Source organism: Schistocerca gregaria, chromosome 6, assembly GCF_023897955.1.
Source record: "Schistocerca gregaria isolate iqSchGreg1 chromosome 6, iqSchGreg1.2, whole genome shotgun sequence".
Taxonomy (NCBI): Eukaryota; Metazoa; Arthropoda; class Insecta; order Orthoptera; family Acrididae; genus Schistocerca; species Schistocerca gregaria.
The window spans coordinates 291,572,603-291,595,741 of record NC_064925.1 but is presented as its reverse complement, the minus strand read 5'-3'; the positions used below and the strand labels follow the sequence as shown (position 1 = coordinate 291,595,741).

The 23,139-nt window shown below is 38.0% G+C and overlaps 1 protein-coding gene across 1 annotated transcript in view; it reads right to left on the bottom strand.

Moving 5' to 3' along the window:
- The window catches only part of LOC126278035 (ATP-dependent RNA helicase Ddx1), a 74,521-nt gene extending 56,898 nt beyond the window's left edge, over positions 1-17,623 (bottom strand). Inside the window, exons 1-3 of the mRNA XM_049977776.1 lie at positions 17,463-17,623; positions 8,307-8,358; positions 6,154-6,335 (exon numbers count right to left, since the gene is read on the bottom strand). Coding sequence (XP_049833733.1) covers positions 6,154-6,335; positions 8,307-8,358; positions 17,463-17,478 — 250 coding nt within the window. The 5' untranslated portion in view covers positions 17,479-17,623. The remainder of the gene's footprint in view (positions 1-6,153; positions 6,336-8,306; positions 8,359-17,462) is intronic.
- Between the last annotated feature and the right edge of the window lie 5,516 nt (positions 17,624-23,139).

Here is a 23,139-nt window from a genome sequence, read left to right as displayed (position 1 = left end):
ATCTTTGTGCGTATGCACAATACATGATTTCAGGCAGCCTCTACCCAAGAGATGGAGCAAGAAACAGGTCACTTTTAAAGTCACCATCAGAAAAATTATTGAATTGACTGTATTTCATTGATTTCAGTAAGGGGTGGACAAACAGTTAAATGTGTCTCTAGCAGCCCTATCATTCTAACATTTCTTCCATGCAAACCATTGTATCACTTTAGTGTAAGGCAATTTGATGCACTGAAGCAACTAAATGAGTGAATTTTTAAGCTGGTAGGTAATAATAATAATAATAATAATAATCCGTTTGATGTATTTTATACCGTGATCTAGAATCAACAGCCTTATAACTATACACAACAATTCTTGATGCCATTTGGAAAAACATTTTAAAGCTGAACTGACAAAATTTTCTACCCCCTGACAGGACTAGTTACCACACACAAGGACCCAAGACTCTGATGTGTGACATTCAATGAGAGTGAAAACTCAAATCTTTACACACATGTATGCACATACAGTGAAGGTCTGCAATCAAATAAGAGTACCAAATGCAATTTTATTTGATGAGTTACAGTTGAATGAGAATAAGAATTTGGTTTGAAGTTAAATGCTCTTTTCTGCTAGTACAATCCACTTATTACTATTCATTCTCCTTGATAATGTGGTGGACTGTTCACATACGTAACAAGTCACTCTGTTACTGACATGGATGCCGGTAGGCTGTTTGAAATTCAGTTGCGAGAAGAATGTAGACACGGCGGACGAACGGCAACAACAAGTACCTGTTGGGCGATCCATGGAAGTTTTAGTGAAAGTGCAGAAGAGAGGAGCATGGAGTATTTATGTAACTCTGTGATAATAGTGAAAAAGGAATAGTTGAGACGGTACTCTTGGGAAAAACTCTTGTCTTAGCCTTGGTGAAGGGGATATGGGTATTCTGATTCATGTTGAGAAAGGGCAGGGTGTTTAAGCCACCTTTCTCTTATATGGAAATTATTTTGTTTCTGACATTTGGAGACATGAAAGACTTACTAAACAGTTTATATTTATGTGAAGAGTGGGATTTGTAAAATGTGTGTAATTTAAATATATGTCGTTAGTTGAAGCAAACAAAACTTTGTATGTCTACTTATTTTTGTAAGGAGAAAGAGTCTTTAAGAGATTCCTGTACCTAGCAGCATACTTCCAAGAAGAAGTGAAAGAGAGTTTGCAGCAGCAGGCTAGCCAGCAAGGAAGGTCGGCCAAGCGTCTTAAGTAAGTCATCTCGTAAAAGAAGTGGAAGTTTGGGTATCTACTCCACACTTAAATTATCTTCCAAAGCAGTTAGAAAATACCTTCTCATCTCTGTACACACAGTGTCCCACAAGGAGTAGTCAGTGCTGAGGGATATGAAAGTAACAATCATTTGAAGCAAAAAACTTCATATGGACACACACCCTAGTCCAAACATTTTAAGTGATAGAATATATTTAATGTACATTGTTACTGATTTTCTGTACTGTACACCACTTCATCTAGTTTACACATGTACAAGAGGTAGTAAACATTACAACGAAGTGTCAGTTGAAAATTCATATTTTTAACACATTGACATCTAAGAACCTCTAAGCATTATCATACATGTCACAATCTAGCTATTGTACAGCTCAAAATACATGTTTGAATAGCACAGGGTTAACTTGTGTACTCTAGGGAGAACATGTAATGTTGGTTGTCTGAGTGTGTCTGCACATTTCCTAATGATGGCAGCACGAGTCACGATGCAAACATGCACTTTATTTCACTTAATCACCTTTCGTTTGCAGGTCGCATACTTCACCAAACCCCCACAAACTAAAATCTAATGGCATGACGTCTGGTAATCTTGGTAGCCAGTTAATAGTACTACCAAGGCCAGTCCACTGATTAAGTTAAGTGCAGCTGAGACGTTCCGTAGCAAGTCTGGTAAAATGTGGAGGTTCTGTCCTGATGGAAGTACACTGCAGTCTGCATGGACAAAGGAACATTCTGAAGGTGTTCTACAAACAAACTTCCCGAAAAATTCAAGAAAATATGCCTGTCATACATTCATCTGAAATGACTGCGGCTATCAACTTGTTACCGATAACGTCCCACCAGACACCATTCAAAACACAAACCTGGTTTCTACTGAAGCATGTGGATTTCCCTGCAACCACTGATTATTTTGTGTGTGGATTCCCTTCGTGTAAACATGGCTGTATCAGTGAATAATTTCAAAAGAAACAGATGACGGGCATTTAACCAGTGACGAAATTCCAGTCATGTTGCATTGGTACCAATATAAATATTGTGGACACGCTGTATGTAAAACAGGCACAAATCATCTATATCTAATGTGTTCGTTGGACACTGATACATGCAGAAAGTTGAGGTGCTGGTAGCAGGACTATGCTGCATCATTTCAACAATGTGTTGCTGTTCCTACACAGATTGTTGAACTACACTTCAGAAGTAAAAAGGGAATTTGGAAGAAACACTCAACGATCACAAATTCGTCAGCCGGAATGGTCCAACGGTATTATTCAATAGCAGATGGAGCACTACTGTCGCAGATGCTATACACATTCACCCTACCTGCATACTCTTCATAAGTGTATTTTAGCCACTGCATGTACAAACACAGTTAGTAGTAGTAGTAGTAGTAGTAGCAGTATGGTATTCTGCCTTACAGCAGGTCTTGTCATGGGTTAAGCCTCTTCCACTTTTGTCTGTCCATGGACAATCTTTTCATTTCTAAATATTTTTCTCCTTGGATATTGTCCAGCATTTGATTTCCTCTTTTTCCTCTTCCCCCTTTTCCCTCCACCATTCCTTCTATTTCTTCCTTCAATAAACAGTCCCTCCTCAAACAATGTCCAATCCAGTTCCGTTTTCTCTTTCTGATGACTTTCAGCATGTTTCTTTCTACTCCAACTCTTCTTAATGCTTCTTCATTCCTTACGCGATCTTCCCATTTCACTTTTCCATTCTTCTCCACATCCACATCTCTAGTACCTCCAATCTTCTTTTATCTTCCTCCAGAGATATCCAAATACCTCATAGAAAGTGTTCCTAGCAGAGTTCAAACCATCATGAAGGTGAAGTCTCTGCATCATACATTGCAATGCTCCAGATGTAACATTTGGCAAGTTAACTGATGCTTATCTACGATACATTCTCAATTCCTTGCACTAATTCACACAACTCACCACGGACAACTGGGTGTATAAAGGGCTAATTTAATACCAGAAAGACATCTCAAGCAAAGAAGATGAAAGAGGTAGCTCAGACCAGGATAAAATGTCAAAGAGGTTGGGTGTGTAAGACACATATATGTATGTGCCACTAGCCCAAAAATAAATGTGCGTTAAATGTATTCTATCTCAGAAAAAATTGAAGAATAGGGCATATGTCCATACAAAGTTTTTAGCTTCAAATGAGCATCCCTTTCATATCTCTGAATATTGACCAGTCCTCCTTGTAAACCTTGTATAAGGTTATGATGAAATGGTAGGTACTTAAAGATATGCCAGAACACAGAGGATTCTGTGACATACATATTGCAAAGAGCCCAGTACTCAATTGTGTTAACTGATGCTTCACTACTAGCCCGGGAGGAAGTATTTTTAACGATATATTCATTCACTTTTAGTGTCCCAATGACACTTATTTTTCAAATTCCCTCTTAGACCAAACACTTTATTCAATGTTTTTGCAATAAGCACATTCTATATGTGGAGTGTCAGTCCAGAAGGTCGCCAAAAACTCGTTTAAAATTACAAGAACAACTTCAATGAAATCTCAAATGCTTCACAGCCAAAATTTCTTTAGCTCTAAAATATACTCTATCTGATCAAAAGTATTTGGACACCTATTGGTGGACATTAATATGGGGTGTGTTCACTTCACCTTCATGATGGTTTGAACTCTGCTAGGAACACTTTCTATGAGGTATTTGGATATCTCTGGAGGAATGGCAGTCAATTCTTCATCAGAAGCAGAAACCAGAGTAAGTGGTGATGTTGGATGTTGGGGTAGGAAGCAAAATTGACGTTGTAGCTCATTCGAAATGTGTTCTATTACGTTCAGGTCACAACTCTGAACAGGCCAGTACACTTCAGTCATGTTATTGTAAACAAATCACTGCTTCACAGATGCTGCTTTATGATAAAGTGCATTGTCATGCTGATACGAAAGGTCATCTCTGAAATGTTCCTCTCCTTTACATAGTACACAATGTTGCAAAATGTGTTTATATTCTTCTGCACTTAATGTTTTCTTAAGGGGCATCCTCACTGCAAAAAGCACCTCCCTACCATTATACTACCTCTTATATATTTCCCTGTTGGCATCACACATGACAGTTTTTAACATTCTCCAAGCATTTGCTAACACCAAAACCTTCCTTATGAGTGCCACAGGGTGTAGCGTATCCATCACTTTCAATCACTCATTGAAGCATCCCTTAGCACTGACAAGAAATGTGTGACGTATGAGGAGCTACTCTACCATTCTACCCCTTTCTTTTTAACACTCTACACATAGTCACTGTGCTATCTGGACTACCAGTTGCAGTTTGGAACTCATGAGAGCGTCCTTGGACATTTCATGTGATTTTTTTACAACCGCCCTCCATAATGCTCGACAGACCTTGTCTGTCAGTGCTCAAGGTCTATCCCGTCTCTGTTTAACTGCAATTACTTCGCATTTCCACTTCACTATCTCATCACAAACAGTTGACTAGGGCAGCTTCAAATGGATTGAAATATCTATTATGGTTTTATTACTCAAGTGACGTCCACTGATAAGTCCACGTTCTCGCTGAGCTCTCCTGATCACCAAGTCTCCTAACTCAATACTACCCACCTCCTTTTACACTGGCAGGTCTGCCTTTCATGACATTTGTTAGTCAATTTTGAATTACATAGGGGTGTCTGGATACTTTTGCTAAGATAGTGTATGGAAACTGAAGGATATGTCTTGTGAATGGGGTGGCAGTCACAACATTTCATACTTTAAATCTCAGTGGCTTCAGTTTTGGGATGTCCTTAACACTGTACTCATGTGAACACATGTCAAAACTGTAATTATAGACTTCTTATGACATTTCACCAATTAAGATGCATTTTTTTCTTTTGGTACTTAACTATACAAAACACTTATGGCACACTACCAATTGCAATTGCATGCACACCATGACTGTTTTACACAGTCATATAAGCAAAATTATTCCATTTATTAATTGACATTTGACTTACCTTTATTACCTAGCATGTAGTGATTCAAAAAATATCTTTGTATCCTCGCACCCATTTCTTAGCCATTCAGATGAAATAAAAATGATTCAGATACATATTAATGGGAACAATCAATAGGAAACAAGTAACTAACAAGCTATGATTATTCAAGAGAAATACAGGAAACCAACAGAAAGCGAATTACAGTACATCCTATATATTTGCCTCAGTGTAGGTGTCATATCAAGATATATTGTATTTTTTAATGAAGCCTAAAACAACACAGAAAATAAAAGGGTATACAGTCCTTTGGTGCTACAATATACATACAAATGTAAAATGAGAATATAAATATTTAACTCCAATACTTTAAATGAAAAGTGTGCACTATGCATTGTGCCTGCCACAATACTTGATATAAAAATATGTGGTAGATTAATATATGTGATTAATATAATATGTGCTTGGCTCTGATAGCTACAATGTAATTTGATTGAATTAAGAATGTAATATCAGACAAGACAGAACTCACAGCATGAAGGTGTCACTTGATGGTCTGTTGATAAAGTGCATGAATGGAAACCAGAAGTTTACAGGATCAAATCTCAGCCAGACCATGGAATATTATAGTCTACCTTCAACTTAGCCTTCACCTCTAGATGAGGTGAAGATTCACTAGTAATGACATGTGGTTTGCATTCCACATTAAACTGTAGGTCCATTTTCCCTGGTAGGATTATAGAGTAGGTGGGGCGCACAAATCCCTGAAGTGGCAGCTAGTTGAAAGAATTGCACTATACAATTGAGCCAAATGGATTTATTATTATTGTGGTAAGGGTGTGTGCAATTAATTCTTCTCCTTTATTGTTGACCCTAGTGTAATAACACAAAACATATTTTGAAAGCAATAACTGTTACTCACATGTCTGAGCAATAACTTTACTGCCTTTGCCAGCCTCAAGATCCTTCAAAGTTTCCCAGACGATTTGAATAATTGGGAGACAAAAGGCACCAGTTTTACCACTGCCAGTTTCTGCAGCCATCAAAACATCTCCACCACCCAAAATCAATGGTATTGCCTCAGCCTGGACATCCATTGGTAACCTTAACATACACAGACATGGATATTACGCAACGATTTTGTTGTTGGTAATTAATATATGCTGATGTAAGTTCACTTACAGCTTCAATACATGAAACAACTTTTGTTTGAGTTAAAGCTACAAAATAATTCATAACACTCATCCCAGCAACCTGAACAGCAACTTTTATGAGGGTTTCTACACACTTTACTCCTTTCCGCCTATAGTAAATTACAGCCTTATTCACATGTACTTACAAATCCTAAACACAGTGTTACATGAGAAAGAGTTTAGCAAGGTACCTATATTAATCTGTAGACAGAAGCCGTAAGAGATGCGCATGTTGCATCTTCATGTCTGACTGACAAGAGACAGTTATCATTCATTTAATAATTTCTTACAAACATGTGCACATTTATGGTGCTACTGCTCACCAATAGCTTTCCTCAAATCACTGTAGCACAGTTCTGGTTTTGTAACATGGACAGTTATCCTGCTAGAAGATGCCATCATTGCCAGGGAAGACCTCAAGCACGAAGGGATGCAGGAGGTCCACAATAATATTCATATAGTCCACATCTTACATGATGGCCTTGCATATTGTCACAGCCCCCATGGAAACCCATGAGGATGTTCCACATAACATAATACTGCAACCACCAACCTGCAACTGTGCCACTGTGTGTGTGTTTCGAGGAGCTGTACACCTAGATAACAGCCTATCTGAACACCACCATTTATATGATAAACAGTTTGGTGTGCTGAACTTTTTAACTGCTTCCTCAATAATAATAGCCTCAATGTCTCCAACACAGGAAGGCAATGTTAAACAGAGAAATGAGCCTTGGACCACAGCCTAATGCCCTTAAAAATATTATTTCTAATACATCATTAATAAAATTCATCAAAAATCACTACCCTTTAAATTCATCAAAAAAATGATCAGTTGAAGACTGAGAAGACTTCACCACAGCTACACATCTACATACAAATCAAACAATGGAAAGTCCAGGATGGAATGTAACAATATTGGAAATATTGCTACTCACCATATGGCAGAGATGCTAAGTTGCAGATAGGCACAACAAAAAGACTGTCACAAATAATAGCTTTCTGCCAGTAAGGCCATCATCAAAATTAGACAGCAACACACACAACGCGCGCGTGACTGCAGTTTCAGGCCTCAGCTTGTGACAGTCTTTTTGTTGTGTCTATCTGCGACTCAGGATCTCCACTCAATGGTGTGTAGCAACTTTCAGTTTTTCAATATTGTTAAACCAACATACAAAAATTCACCAGTGGCTCACAAAAGTCTCTGGTAATCTGCCTCATAACATTAATTGCCTGACTGGTAAAAAAGCAATTTTTAAATTCAATTTAACATGTACATTTTTATTAAACGAAGTTGTTATGCTGTAAAATCATGCTACTCATATAGGAAATATCTAATAATAAATTTAACGTAAATTATTCTGAAAATTAACATTATTTTCTAATATGCAGTCTCTAGCTTGTAAAATACTAGCCATTATGTGTAACTTAGTGCTATGTTCATACTTCCGACTATTATATGCAAGTTAAAATATTTCCTATAGAAAAGTAGGTTAAATGAATAAAAACATTTCAAAAAGCTGCCCACTAATTTTGAGATTTGTGGACACTGATGTCTGAACTCGAAAGTAACACTAAATTTCAATTCTGCCATGTAATTTTCTCTCTCCACTATTCACCCATTCTTGACTTTTATTGGCTGGCGTAACTGTAAATGTCGATGAATGAATGGAATCACTCAAGAAATGTGTCACTACACAGAATTACTATTTTAAACCGAGTCTGCATGTTGACAAACTACTGTTATTCAATTACACACGTAACACGAATCAATAAATTTTATTTATTAAATGTATATTTAAAGAAGCTTCAAGGGAATACCTAACATAATGTGACTGTCAAAAACTAAATTTAGAGATGAAAGACAACTATTAGAACTTACATCCAGTCCATTTCATCAACAGCTTTGGCAATTTCTGGCAATACACCCATCTCTGTAATAGAACATACATGTATTTTACTTCATATCAAATAGAGTGAAAACAATTTACATTGCACCCCAAAATAATTTTTTTCATATTCATTCTGGTGTTGTTTAAACTGTTAGCTTGAAATGTCCTACAGATTTACTATATATTTATGCACCCAATATGAGACTAGGCAACACACTTTTTCCTTCTCCATCAGTGAACAGAACAGAGATATTGACACTCTGTCACATCAAAAAAATACTGTAATTTGTGTGAAGGGGGGTAAGGCGGAGGGAGAGGGAAGAAAAGTAATTATATGCGTTGGCAGGGGCAATATTTATATAAAATCATACTAACATTCACAATACGGAAGCTAACAAAGGGATAAGGAACCATCTCTACAAATCACAAATTAATGAAATTTGAAAGGCTACGGAAAACAGAAGAGAAGAAGGATGTGGAATGAAATGTCTCATTCGCTATATTCAAAAATACACATTCTTCAGTGATACCTTAGACTTCACAAGTAATCTGCTACCTAAACCCATCTGCAACATTGTATTCTCCATCTACACATATACTCCACAAGCTACTATAAGAGCACAGTCACGGACACTTCATACTAATATTGGCTATTCATTATTCTATTACATTTGTGAACTGAAAATGACTGTCCATACCCTTCAGCACACACCCTAATTCCTCTTACCTTGTTCTCATCACCCCTATGCAAGCTACACAACAGTTGCAAACAGTCTTTCTCAAAAAATACATACCCTAAATTTAACTGACAGAGTTTCATGAGAACTGGTCTCCCCCCCCCCCCCTCCTTCATTAAAGTTCTCTGAGTATGTATGTTACACTTTCAAAAGGGTTGCACCACACAGTTATGAGTCTAGTAGCACTTCTCATTCCGTTCGATGTATGCTGTCAAATTTATTTGAAAATGACTAAATGGTGGGCTAATATTGTAAAATTTGTGGCATGTGTTTCTTGTATGCAGTTTTCTTTACAAATGTACTTCATTTTCCCAGGACTCTCCTAACAACACTTTCACATTAATCTTACTGGTATTTATTTTATGTGGCCACCACATTTCATACTGCTTTTCAGTATTTCTCCTAAATACTTATACAATGTGGTAGGTGATAATCCCAAAGATAATTATGTAATAAGGTAAGTATAACAATATCATGGAAACAATAGACCGCTACTACAACTCATATACATGTGGTGTTGAAATGCCGACAGGCACAATGAAAAGACTGATATACATTTTAATTTTCGACCAAAAGGCATTCTTCTGAAGTAGACAACACACTAACATACACATGACCACTATGGGTGTGGTTATTCCAGCCCACACTTTCTATTGTTTAACAACATAAGTATGGCACATCATAAAAAAATAAAATCCAAAAGACTAAATACTGCATTGTGTCACACTGCAACAGTATGTACTTAGCTTCCTGTGGGAGCACACCTTTCTCCTCAAACTACATAGCTCCACAAGCATCAACAGCACAGACCATCATGCTGGAACATAATTGATTATTTTTTTAAAAAAAACTCTGAGTAAGGTTCAGGTATAAGTGTATGACAACTCAATGGCTCAACAACATAAGTTGTTACTTTTTATTCTTTTCATTGTCTGTGTTCCAACCAAAGCTTACCGTTATCATACAATGGAAAGTCTATGACAAAATAACAGCAATATTATGAAAAGGATAGATTATAATATAATTGGATGGCTATAAATCTTTTTACAATGTGGTGGCAGGAGCAAACATGTACAAAAGTTAAGGAGAAGCGCAAGCTTTTGCAGTCAGAGGCTCGTCCTGGCAAAAGAGTGGAGAGGGAACAAAGAGGGATGAAGGAAAAAGAATGGTGAGATTTAGGAAATGGGGAGAATTATGGAAAAGTCTCGCAGAACTCCCAGTCGGGAGACTTCCCTGATGGGATGGGAAGAAAAGACTGCTTGAGACTTCTATTTTGCCAACAAAGCCACTAGTCCCTTTCTCCTCCTCTACTTCGTTCCTTTTCACTCACTCACACCAAACCTCATGACTGCACCTAGTAGCCTTAGCCAGTACCCACAACATCCCTGCACATGCCTATAAGCAGCACTAATCTTCGCTCACCTACAGCCTGCCATCTCTCCCCCTCTTGCCCCATGTATGTCTGTTCCTTGCCCCCACCACCCACAACAAATTGCTGCTCCCGTCAGATGGAGCTGTAATCCACAGTCTCTCTCTCTCTCTCTCTCTCTCTCTCTCTCTCTCTCTCTCTCTCTCTGTGTGTGTGTGTGTGTGTGTGTGTGTGTACATGCTCTGTTTTAAAAGCAGGCCTTGTGATCAAAAGTTTAAATGTAAAGCAGTCTTTTCATGAAGCCTGTCTGCAGCTCAATGTATCCCCTATGTGTTGAGTAGTGACCTATCCTTCACATAATGCTGCTGTTACCAGTATGTTATTTATGTAAACATATCAAAAGGTAATATCACATGGAAGACATCATAGTTGAGGGTTTTCTATCCATACTTTGGATTTGTTATTGTTGAGGAGTCTATTAACGGTAGGGTTCTGTGCTGTTATGGATATGATAATCAAAATATATAGTACAATGAAGACAGTGACACTATAGGACTTCAATGTATCCAGAGATATAGTTTACACACTCCAAGGTCTCTGAAATATTTGCAGGTCTATAAATTGTTATTAGTTCTGCAGTTTTCAGCCTCTCAAGAAACAAACTTAAGGACATTGTCCTAAATAAAAAAAAACAACAGTGCAACCACCTAAGCCTTTAATGACACCACAGAGGCTCTGTGTGTGTGTGTGTGTGTGTGTGTGTGTGTGTGTGTGTGTGTGTGTGTGTGTGTGTGTGGGGGGGGGGGGGGGGGGTAACTGTTTGAAAGGTTGAAAGGAAAGGTTTGGGGGTGGGCTGTCTATGCAATTATACTTTCTCCTCTGAATTAAGGTTTTATGGAATTGATGGTGTGGCCAACCAATGTATGTCATATCAATCTTAAGGAATGCAGAAAGGCTGAACTATTTCTTTTCCTCAGTTGCATGTAATATTATGTTGATTATTACTTTAGAACTGTCTTCTCACAACTGAATACAACATATTTTTCTTATCATGTATGTTACACCTTTATTATTTGTGAGGCACCTTCAGTGGCAAATTTCATACACGCTAATCTCCATGTGTGATGTGAAAATGAAATTTTGTACGGTAGGAAGCAGAACAACACACGTAAGACAGGAAAAACAAATTTAGATCAGCATCTACAAAATTTGCCACAGAAGATGCCATGCAAATAATAAAAGCAAAACACATATGGAAGAAAAAAGTGTTTTACTTATGATTAGACAGTTCTAAATAATTATCAACACATTAGCAGACAGCTATTTTCATAACTCAACCAATGTAAGTAGGGGAGATTATTATGAATGGGATTCCACAAGGCATAATCATAGTCCAATACTGTTTCTCATATATGTGAATGACCTTAAACAACCCGCAGAATTCATTCTTTTTCCATATGAAACTAGTATTGTAATCAATACACACACAAAGGACTGATTACTGAGTGGTTTTCTGCCGATGTCACTCTCTGTTTAAGAAAAACGCAGCACATTGTTCTACACACTAGAGGTACTGCACCAACAATAATTTTAACATATTGTGAGAAAAGAGTCACTAGGGTGGAAAATTAAAAACACTTTTGGTGTCCCCATTGAGGAGAATTTAAACTGGAAAAACACACATTTTGGGAACTTACGTAAATCTTATTTCAGCAACATTTACACTTTCAATTGTAGCAAATCTTGGGTAACGGCAAATCAATAAGTTTAGACAACTGTTTAAGGGGAGAGGCATTTTGACTAATGTAACATCCCAGAAAATTAAAACTATCTGCTGGATGGAGACTCCATCTCAGGACCTTTGCCTCTGTCTGGCAAGTGCTCAACCAACTCAGTGGAGTTGCCTGAAAAGGCAAAGGTCCTGAGTTAAAGTCTATGTCTGGCACAGTTTTAATTTGCCATGATGTTTCATATCAGTGCACACTCCACTGCAGACTAAAAAATTCATTTTGGATTTTGACTAATGTAACACAACTTATTTATGCCCTCAAAGTTTGCTGTGAATAATCCACTTCAGTTCAAAAGGAATCATTATGTACACTACTACAATGGCAGAAGAAAGAATGACAATTACTCCAAATTAAGATTGTCTTTAGCACAAACAAGACTGCACAACAATGCTACCACAATTTTTGATCATTTATCCAATGACACAATGTGTCTGACAGATAGTCAAGTTAAATTTGAAAACAATCTGGAAAAGTTTCCTCTTAACAACTCTTGAATTCCATATAAGAATTTCTATTTCTGCACTGTGTAAAATGTGCTGGGGCATCAACATTTACTGACTTTGAATTCCAGTTTTCGTCTTTATGACAAAAAGTGCATTTGAATACAGCGCGAACACAAACATTAGGATAGTCTACAGGTCAATCCATTACCACACACACGGTGATTCACATTTCTTGGTTTTGCCAACTCTCAATCAAATCATCAGTTTTTCACCTAACCTAGATCTTGGGCTATGTTACAAATCAGGTTGTCACAACAATCAAACAGCAGTGTCCAATATCACACTTTAGTCTTTCATACTGTGGAAACATTTTGACCAGCATTTTCTGTAGAACACAGGATTATACTGCAACTATAAATTGTCTTTGGGGACACAGTCTATGCTGAGGATATTTTTTTGTTAAAGTGCAGTTTGGCACATTTCCGTCGCTGCGTGCTGACGTCAGCAATTCTTTCCCACTGGCTGTAGCCAATCAAGTATAGTATATGGTAGCCAAGGAGACCCAGTGAATTTAATGACTTGTTTTGGTAGAAGATACGAATGAATTACTTTCAACATGAAGAGGGCGTGACTGACAATTTTTGAACTGTGTGTTATAGCTTACAAGGTTTGTTAATGGTTTTATGAGAATATCAAAGGATTTCTTGGGATACTGTTTTGTATCCCAATGTTATAGTTAGTTTGTGAATTGGTGAAGCCAACAAATGTGGATCTAAGAAAGCTGGTTGTCACGACATACTGATCTGCAGTGTAACACAATCATTTCAAAAAATTTGTGGCATATTTTCAGACTGTCTCAATTTCCTGTCAATGGAGGCGTCCGATCCCATTCGTTGGCTTTGACCCGTGACGCAATGCTAGTATTGTGAATGACGTCATAATAATACAACAATAAGGGTTTATTTGTCCATAATAACTTTTTCAGTTGTGGACATAGTCAGTCAGTACATACATGAACAATAATAATAGTTTAGTAGTGGAAATAAAGTACATACAACATTAAAAATCCTTGATGGAGTACTTGACGGCAAATGGGAGATGACATGTCCATTATTAAGTTTCTGCAACTTTTTGGGATTGTGGCAGAGAGAATGAAATGTGGCGTATGTAAGCACAATACGCAAGTTGAGGGTTTGTTTTCATTTTTTTTTAATTTTATGCCTGTGTGCGTGTGTGATTGGGGTGGCTGACCTAGTGTGTAGTGTGGAACTTTTTTGTGGTACGTGGTCATTTTTGGGTCTATTGTTAGCGTGTTATGATGTTCGGTGGGGTTTTTGTGTGTTGCTGGGCCAGTGTTATTTAATGCATGTGTTGGTTGTTCATGTTTTGATATCGGCACTTGTGGCTGAAATATGTATCTTAGGGGAAGTACTCAATTTCAATTTTTTTTTTGTTTCTTCAGTTGTATTTGAGCTATATAAATCACGGGAAGTGACCGATTCTAATCTGTCATCATGGTGTTGTCAGCTGCTATTGACCTATATAGGTCAAGGGAAATGTACGATTCCAATATTTGTTGTTGTAGGTGTTGGTTTTGTGGTATCGGCAGTCACGGTGTTATTATTATTTTTGGAATAGTTAGTTTTTATTTTGTGGTATTGACAATTGTGGTTGAGCTATGTAGGTAAAGGGAAATTACCAATTCCTGTTGATATTGTAAGCATAGCAGAATATACGAATTTTGTCATGTTTTTACGTCGTCGTTTTGTGTGGTTTGGGATTGTGGTGTGTGTCTGTAAGTGTTTATATTTAGTTTGTCCCCACCCATAAACCCCTATTTCCCATGCTGGCCCCGTTAGTTTGATTATATTTTTAGAGGGAGATGTGTTTGTTGGTTTTACATCTATTTTCGTGTTTGCTGTCATGTTTATGTAATAACGTCATAGGCACCATATTGAAGACATTGAGAATTTCTGCCATATTGGTGACGCCATGGGTCAAAGCAGACGGGTGGAATCGGACGCTTCTGTAATCTCCAATTTCCAAGGTGGTGGTTTGGCTAGTACCTAAGAGCACAGTTTAAATTTTGCGGAATATTCTGTTTAACATGACAGCATTCAACACCATATATTTCATCATGGCGCCATGTAATTTCATACATTCAACGTAATGATAACTCTTACGAACACTGTTTTCTCACTCGTTTACCAATATTTACACAATGGAGAAGTTGTTGATACCACAATGCACTTCTGACTTTTTATCCTTCTCATCATTATGTGATTCACTTACAATTTTTAGAAAGAGTTCAGATTAATTATTTCACTTTCTGAAACTCACTAAAATCAGAACACTCCTTTCTTGCAAGCTCTGACACTGGTGTCAATTATAATCAGTGGAACAGCTTTGATTGTCAAAACCCTGTATAGTGTTCAGTGTATATTAATTTTTGCATTATAATGAGAGCACTTCTTTGCAATGACTTTTTCAACACGCTCAAATTAAGTTTGGGTGTCAATGTGTGTCTTTAGTGACTGCAGTTTTGGAATTATACTCCTTCCATAGCCAGTCTTTACTGTTCCATGTGCTCTGACAGAATTAAAATCCTGGCATATCAAATCAGCTATGTATATAGCAACAGCTAACGCTAAGGAAAAAATGTCTACTTTGAAGAGTGAAGATGAGACAGCCCGCTTACCCTACTCCTCAGATTGGATTGGAAGCTAACTCTGGTTTGCAACTCACGAAAGCTTGCAGTCTCAGCAGGTGTAACATGCCCAGAATTAGGATATATGAATACAAGCACCTGGTAAGTTTAATTCAAGTAGATCAAAATCAATATTCAACGTTGCAATTGGTAACAAAACATGGCTGCAACATTCCAATCACACATGAGGATACAATGTTAACAGCAGACTGGTTTGCTGTAATGCATTTCAAGAAAGCACAAAATCCAGGTACGCACACTCCATTCTCAGAGATGTCCTTATCTACACATTTCGACATCCACTTTACAGCTCAGACATAGACCTGGATGATCTTTCACTATTCTCAAAAATAAAACTAGTTAAATATGAATGCCGTTTAACAAAACTGTTCTGACTTTCATATCAACTTGATGTTGTTGTGGTCTTCAGTCCCGAGACTGGTTTGATGCAGCTCTCCATGCTACTCTATCCTGTGCTGGCTTCTTCATCTCCCAGTACCTACTGCAGCCTACATCCTTCTGAATCTGCTAAGTGTATTCATCTCTTGGTCTCCCTGTACGATTTTTACCCTCCATGCTGCCCTCCAGTACTAAATTGGTGATCCATTGATGCCTCAGAAAACAAGGTCAATTTGCTTTGTCTCAGGAACACCTACGAACACTTGTTTAATGATTTTTCTGATTTCTGTCAGAACAAGTGGCAGACACTATCAAAAGCTCTCACTCTTTCACCAGCAATGTAAGTATAAATCTGGAAATGCTAATGATAATATAACATTGCACTGGAAGCGGAAACCAATCTGTTTTGATAGGTTTCGTACAATATCCTTCAGGAGTAAATGAAAACTAGTTTTATATGCACATAAATTTTGTACTTTTTGCATTTAACTTGATGTAATTACAGAAATAAAATACAGCACGCCCTCTTACTCAAAAAGCAGCTGATTAAACATTCAAAACACTGACATGCAGTTGAATACAAACTTGACTATCAGTCAATTGTGGCAACATTCGGTACATACAGTTCAGTACTCCTCACACTATAAAAATGTTCGTCAGAATTATATACATGAAGGAGAAAGTGTTAATTTTTTGGGACTGAAGATGGAGAGCCTTGCAGCTGAGGCTTGCTGCAAATTGAATTAATGAACTGCTTTGTTCACATATGTATGCAGTTGCTTCACAACTGCTACAAGTGATTTAAAAATGGAGAAACTAGTTTTGACCTGCCCATTTCCATTCACTAATGAGTTATGAATTAATTTTTTGGGGAAACTCTAGTTATAAGAACGGTATTTCGAATATTCTGAAGCATATTAGAAGAATTATATGTGGTGTTAATTCAAGAATGTCACGCAGTAATGTATTCAAAATTCATTTTGGCACCTACTTCACAAAACCTACATTCATTGAACTCTTGTCATTACCAATGTTTCTTATTTTACAAATAATAGGGAAAACCACGAGAAAAGCAGCCGGGCGTAAAATCATTTCAATAGAGACCTCATTAGCGTCAATATTAGCACGGAAAGGAGTCACACACTTTGGTAGGTATGTATTCAGCAACCTCCAGGACCAAATACAATATCAAGCAGATAATGTACTTGAGCTTAAAACCAAATTTAAAAACTTTTATAGCGGCTCCTTCTCCACTGAAGAGTATCTTCCAGGAATTTTTTTAATTTTTTGAGTTAATGTATAATTAGAATAATCACTGTAATACGGTAATGCAATATATTTTCACTGCAGTGCATTTGAATGTACATTCTCGATTTCTTTCAACATCCCACAAAACACCTTCCACTGGAACCGAGAAATACAAATACCGTAAAGCGAACGGCAGAAAAGAGCTGCTCCACTATTAATACACTGGCTATATTATTTCGATTAAGGACAGACGAATTTTTAAAACTTTGGCTTTTTCAAAGGCTGATGCTTTGGCAAAAGTCGAAATTTATCAGCACACACGATTTTTCGAAGCCAAAAGACTATTTACCGTGACAGCAAATATGAGTTAAAATCTTAAATTCCTAATTCATTGCAAGACAACCTTGTTATCTATATCACTTTGGAACACAAAATATACAAATGCAGACACACCTTCGAAAGCCGTCATTTTTGTGTATTTATTATTACCGACACGACGAACACCGAATGACAGAAATCAACACCGGTGTTCCGCAACACTACATAACTCTTCCGTACTACACTCTCTGACCTTTCTAAACTCTCAGTTGGCTCGACAGAGGTTTCAGAAAGATACCACATGAAAACGTTACTACGATATATCGTTACGGTCGATTCATACTGGACGTTAACGGAACGAAAGGCGACGTCGCCGTCAAATCATGGTATGACTATGTTAGTTGGTTGGTTGATTTGGAGGAGGGTACCAAATAATGAGGTCATCGGTCCCAATGGAGTATGGAAGGAAGTCGGGCGTGCCCTTTCATAGGAACCATCCAGGCATTTGCCTAAAGCTATTTAGGGAAATCATGGAAAACCAAAATCAGGATGGCAGGATGCGGGCAAGGGCAGTCGTCCTCCGAATGAAAGTCCAGTGTGCTAACCACTACACCACCTCGCTCGGTGATGCTTTCAATATGACAACATCGCGTACCTGTCAAGTAGATCGCCAGACTTACACGATGGACATCTCCTTACATATTAAAAACAAAGTGGTTACACTCTTTAATATATGCATTAATTTGATTAACTTACGCACGCAATAATTGATTACCAATGTCTTCCCATTTAAATAGCCTGAAACTGAATTTTGACAGCAGTTGTAAAATTATGAAACACGAAAACGGAACATTGTGTAGTAGTGAAGTATACTGTAGGACACATCGTTTGCACACAGATAAGCACAATACTACGATAATGCAGATGTACAAGAACAAAACAGTACTATTAATCCCATTTAAATGGTACATTATTAGATTTGAACTTACTTATTTATCCTTTGGCGCTACAGTCCGTATAGGGCCTTGGCCTCTCTGATGATCACAGTCCAATCCCGACGATTTTCTGATCGTTTTCTCCATCTCCTGACTCCAATCTTTTTCAAATCATTTGCCATATCCTCCAGCCATCGTTTCCGGCGTCTCCCTCTGCTCCTTTTGCCGCCTGGTTTTTCCTGAGTAAACTTTTTTGATAGTTCGATCCTCCAACATTCGCTCTACATGGCCAGCCGTCTCAATCTGTTACACTTAATTTTGGCCACAAAGTCAGGATTTCTATACAGTTCTTCCAATTCCTTGTTTCTCTTCATCCTCCGTTGCACTGCCTCATACACGCCACCAAAAACCTTTCTTAATATTTTCCTCTCCCATCTTCTCAAGAGCTCTTCTTCTGCTATAGTCATTGTCCATGTTTCTCAGCCATAGATTACCAACGGATTTATGACTGTTCGATAGACAGTCGTCTTCGATTTTCTGCTCAGGCTACATGACTGAAGGATCTTGATCAGGTCCCAGTAAGCTCGATTTCCAGCAGCAATTCTAGATTTTATTTTTTCTCTTATTCTACAATCCTCTGTAACCAGCACTTTTCATATCTCTCGTAGTTGCCTCTGTTTAACTTAATATATTTCTCTTAAACAACAGCTTTTTTCCTGGAAACAAATAGATACTGTGTTTTTATGTTGTTTACTCTAAATTCTAACTATTCTACCTCCTTTTCCAGTCTGCCAAATACTTTCTTTCAAACTTTTAGACAGCATACACACATCATCGGCATAAGCTAGTTTTTGGTGCACACGGTTAAACAGAGTGCCACCTCGGTTATCAATCTCCACGCTTCACATCACTCTCTCCAACCTTATGTTGAAGAGTAACGTGGATAATACATCACCCTGTCTTAATCCCTGGTTGGCCTCAAATTCTTTAGAAAGTTTTCCTTCTACTTTTACCTGTCATTTTGTACTGGTGAGGGTCATTTGTACCAGCCTGATAAGTTTACTTCGGAATTACATCTCCAGTAAGGTGTCATATAGCTTTTTCCTTTGAACACTATCATAGGCCTATTTAAAGTCTACAAAAAGCTGGTGTACCTCCACATTATATTCGTAACACTTTTCCATTATCTGCCTTATAATGAAAATCTGCTCAGTTGTTGACCTGCCCCATCAAAAACAGCACTGGTAGTCTCCGAGTATTTCTTCTGTAATTGGTGCAAGTCTCATAGCAATGACTTTGGCTTATACTTTGTACACCATGCTGACTAATTCAATACCGTGATAATTTTCACAGTTTGCTTTGTCTTTCTTCTTATGAATCGGACAGATAATGGCCATGTTCCATTCGTCTGGCATCTCTTCCTTTCCCCGTATTTCCACTATCAGCTAACATACCAATCTTGTTAGGTCTTCACCTCCACCCTTGATCATCTCTGCTGAAATGTTGTCGTTACTTTGAGCCTTATTATTCCTTATGCTTTAAATTGCCTTCCTAACTTCCTCTATTGTTGGTATAGGTAGAGGTCTCTCATCCTGACTAACATTCTGCCAAAGATGGTCAACCTCTGTTTCATTTTATTCCAGAACTTCTCTTTATGTAATGATATTCAGCAGTTCACTGAAGTATTCGCCCCATAGGTCTAGAACCTGTTCTTCTTCTCCTATAAAATTTCTTCTTTATCTCTGCAGAATACTGTATTTGGGTGGAAGTCTTTAATCAGTTCCTGAACTCTTATTACTTCGTGATCATTATACTCTTCTTCTAGCTGCATAATCCCTCTCTCTAACTCTCACTTCTTTCTTCTGCAAATCCTATCTGACTCTTTCCCTTTCTTCATGAATTCTTGTGTATAAGATCTTGTTGTCCTGTTTATCATTTTCTTCCTTGCTCATTTCTCTCTTCCAATGCCTTTTTACAGTCTTCATCGTACTATCCTGCCGTTTTCACCCTTTCTTTTAAACCTAAAGCTTCTTCTGCAGTGTCTTGTAGAGTCTCTTTAATCATACCCTACTTCCCTTCGTTGGTTCCCAGAGCTTTACTTTGGGTCTGAACACATTACGAAAATTATTATACACGCAGTTATCAAGTATGCGGTAAAATGTATGATATACATATTCAAAACACATTGCATTTTCTTTTCTACTCCAATAAGTGTAAAATACGTTGGTAACTAGCTACTGTGTATTGCATGTAACACACACCATGTGGTTTTTGTTTTATTGTACAGTCACTCAAGTCAAAGGAATTTCATCATCAGTATTGTCAGTATAAACCGCAGAGCCCAACCCTTCATCCTACCTCGGCCACATAGGAAGAAGATGAGTATATTCCGCCCCCCTCCCCCAAGAACCATCAACCTTGCCGTTAAATGAGTAGGCTTGCATGCCTCAGCGATACAGATAGCCATACTGTAGGTGCAACCACAATGGAGGGGTATCTGTTACGAGGCCAGAAAAACGTGTGGATCTTGAAGAGGGGCCGCAGCCTTTTCAGTAGTTGCAGGGGCAACAGTCTGGATGATTGACTGACCTGGCCCTGTAACACTAACCAAAACGGCCTTGTTGTGCTGGTACTGCGAACGGCTGAAAGCAAGGGGAAACTACAGCTGTAATTTTTCCCGAGGGCATTCAGCTTTACTGTATGGTTAAATGATGATGGCGTCCTCTTGGGTAAAATATTCCAGAGGTAAAATAGTCCTCCATTCGGATCTCCAGCCAGGGACTACTTAGGAGGATGTTGTTACCAGGAGAAAGAAAACTGGCGTTCTACGAGTCAGAGTGTAGCATGTCAGAGCCCTTAATTTGGCAGCTAGGTTAGAAAGTTTAGGAAGGGAAATGGATAGGTTAAAGTTAGACATAGTGGGAATTAGTGAAGTTTGGTGGCAGAAGGAACAAGACTTCTGGTCAGGTGAATATAGGGTTATAAATATAAAATCAAATAGGGGAAATGCAGGAGAAGGTTTAATAATGAATAAAAAATAGGAATGCAGTTAGCTACTACAAACAGCATAGTGAACACATAGATAGGAAGTCCACGCATACCACAGTAGTACAAGTTTGTATGTCAACTAGCTCCGCAGATTACGAAGAGATTGGTGAAATATATGATGAGATAAAAGAAATTATTCAGATAGTGACGGGAGACGAAAATTTAATAGTCATGGGTGACTGGAACTCGACAATAGGAAAAGGAAGAGAAGGAAACGTAGTAGGTGAATATGGAATGTGGGTAAGGAATGAAACAGGAAGCCGTCTGGTAGAATTTTGTACAGAGCATAACTTAATCATAGTTAGCACTTGATTCAAGAATCATGAAAGAAGGTTGAATACATAGAAGAAGCCTGGAGATACTGGAAGGTTCCAGATAGATTATATAATGGGAAGACAGAGATTTAGGAACCAGGTTTTAAATTGTAAGACATTTCCAGAGCATATGTGGACTCTGACCACAATCGATTGGTTATGAACTGTAGATTAAAACTGAAGAAACTGTACAAAGGTGGGAATTTAAGGAGATGGGAGCTGGATAAACTGAAAGACCCAGAGGTTGTACAGTGTTTCAGGGAGAGCATAAGGGAACAATTACAGGAATTGGGGAAAGAAATACACTAGAAGAAGAATGGGTAGCTATGAGAGATGAAATAGTGAAGGCAGCAGAGGATCAAATAGGTAAAAAGACGAGGCCTAATAGAAATCCATGGGTAACAGAAGAGATATTGAATTTAATTGATGAAAGGAGAAAATACAAAAATGCAGTAAATGAAGCAGGCAAGAAGGAATACAAGCGTCTCAAAAATGAGGTCGACAGGAAGTGCAAAATGGCTAAGCAGGAATGGCTAGAGGACAAATGTAAGATTGTAGAGGCGCATGTCACTGGGGGTAAGATAGATAATGCCTACAGGAAAATTAAACAGAGCTTTGGAGAAAAGAGAATCACTTGCACGAATATCAAGAGCTCAGATGGAAACCCAGTTCTAAGCAAAGAAGGGAAAGCAGAAAGGTTGATGGAGTATACAGACGGCCTATACAAGGGCGATGTTCTTGAGGACAATATTATGGAAATGGAAGAGGATGTAGATCAAGATGAAATGGGAGATATGATACTGCATGAACAGTTTGACAGAGTACTGAAAGACCTAATTCGAAACAAGGCCCCAGGAGTAGACAACTTTGAGAAAGCCGGCCCTGACAAACCTCTGGTGAGCAAGATGTATGAGACAGGCGAAATACTCTCAGACTTCAAGAAGAAGTCAGTAACTCTAATCCCAAAGAAAGCAGGTGTTGACAGATGTGAAAATTACTGAACTATCAGTTTAATAAGGCATGACTGCAAAATACTAACGAAAATTCTTTACAGGTGACTGGAGAAACTGGTAGAAGCCAACCTCGGGGAAGATCAGATGTTGGAACACGTGAGGCAATAATGACCCTACGACTTATATTAGAAAATATATTAAGGAAAGGCTAACCTACGTTTCTAGCATTTGTAGACTTAGAGAAAGCTTTTGGCAATGTTGACTGGAATACTCTCAAATTCTGAAGGAGGCAGGGGTAAAATACAGGGAGCGAAAGGCTATTTATAATTTGTACAGAAACCAGATGGCACTTATAAGAGGCGAGGGGCATCAAAGGGAAGCAGTGGTTGCGAAGTGAGTGAGACAGGGTTGTAGCTTCTCCCCAATGTTATTCAATCTGCATATTAAGCAAGCAGTAAAGGAAACAAAAGAATATTTTGGAGTAGGAATTAAAATCCACGGAGAATAAATAGAAACTCTAAGATCCACTGATGACATTGTAATTCTGCCAGAGACAGCGAAG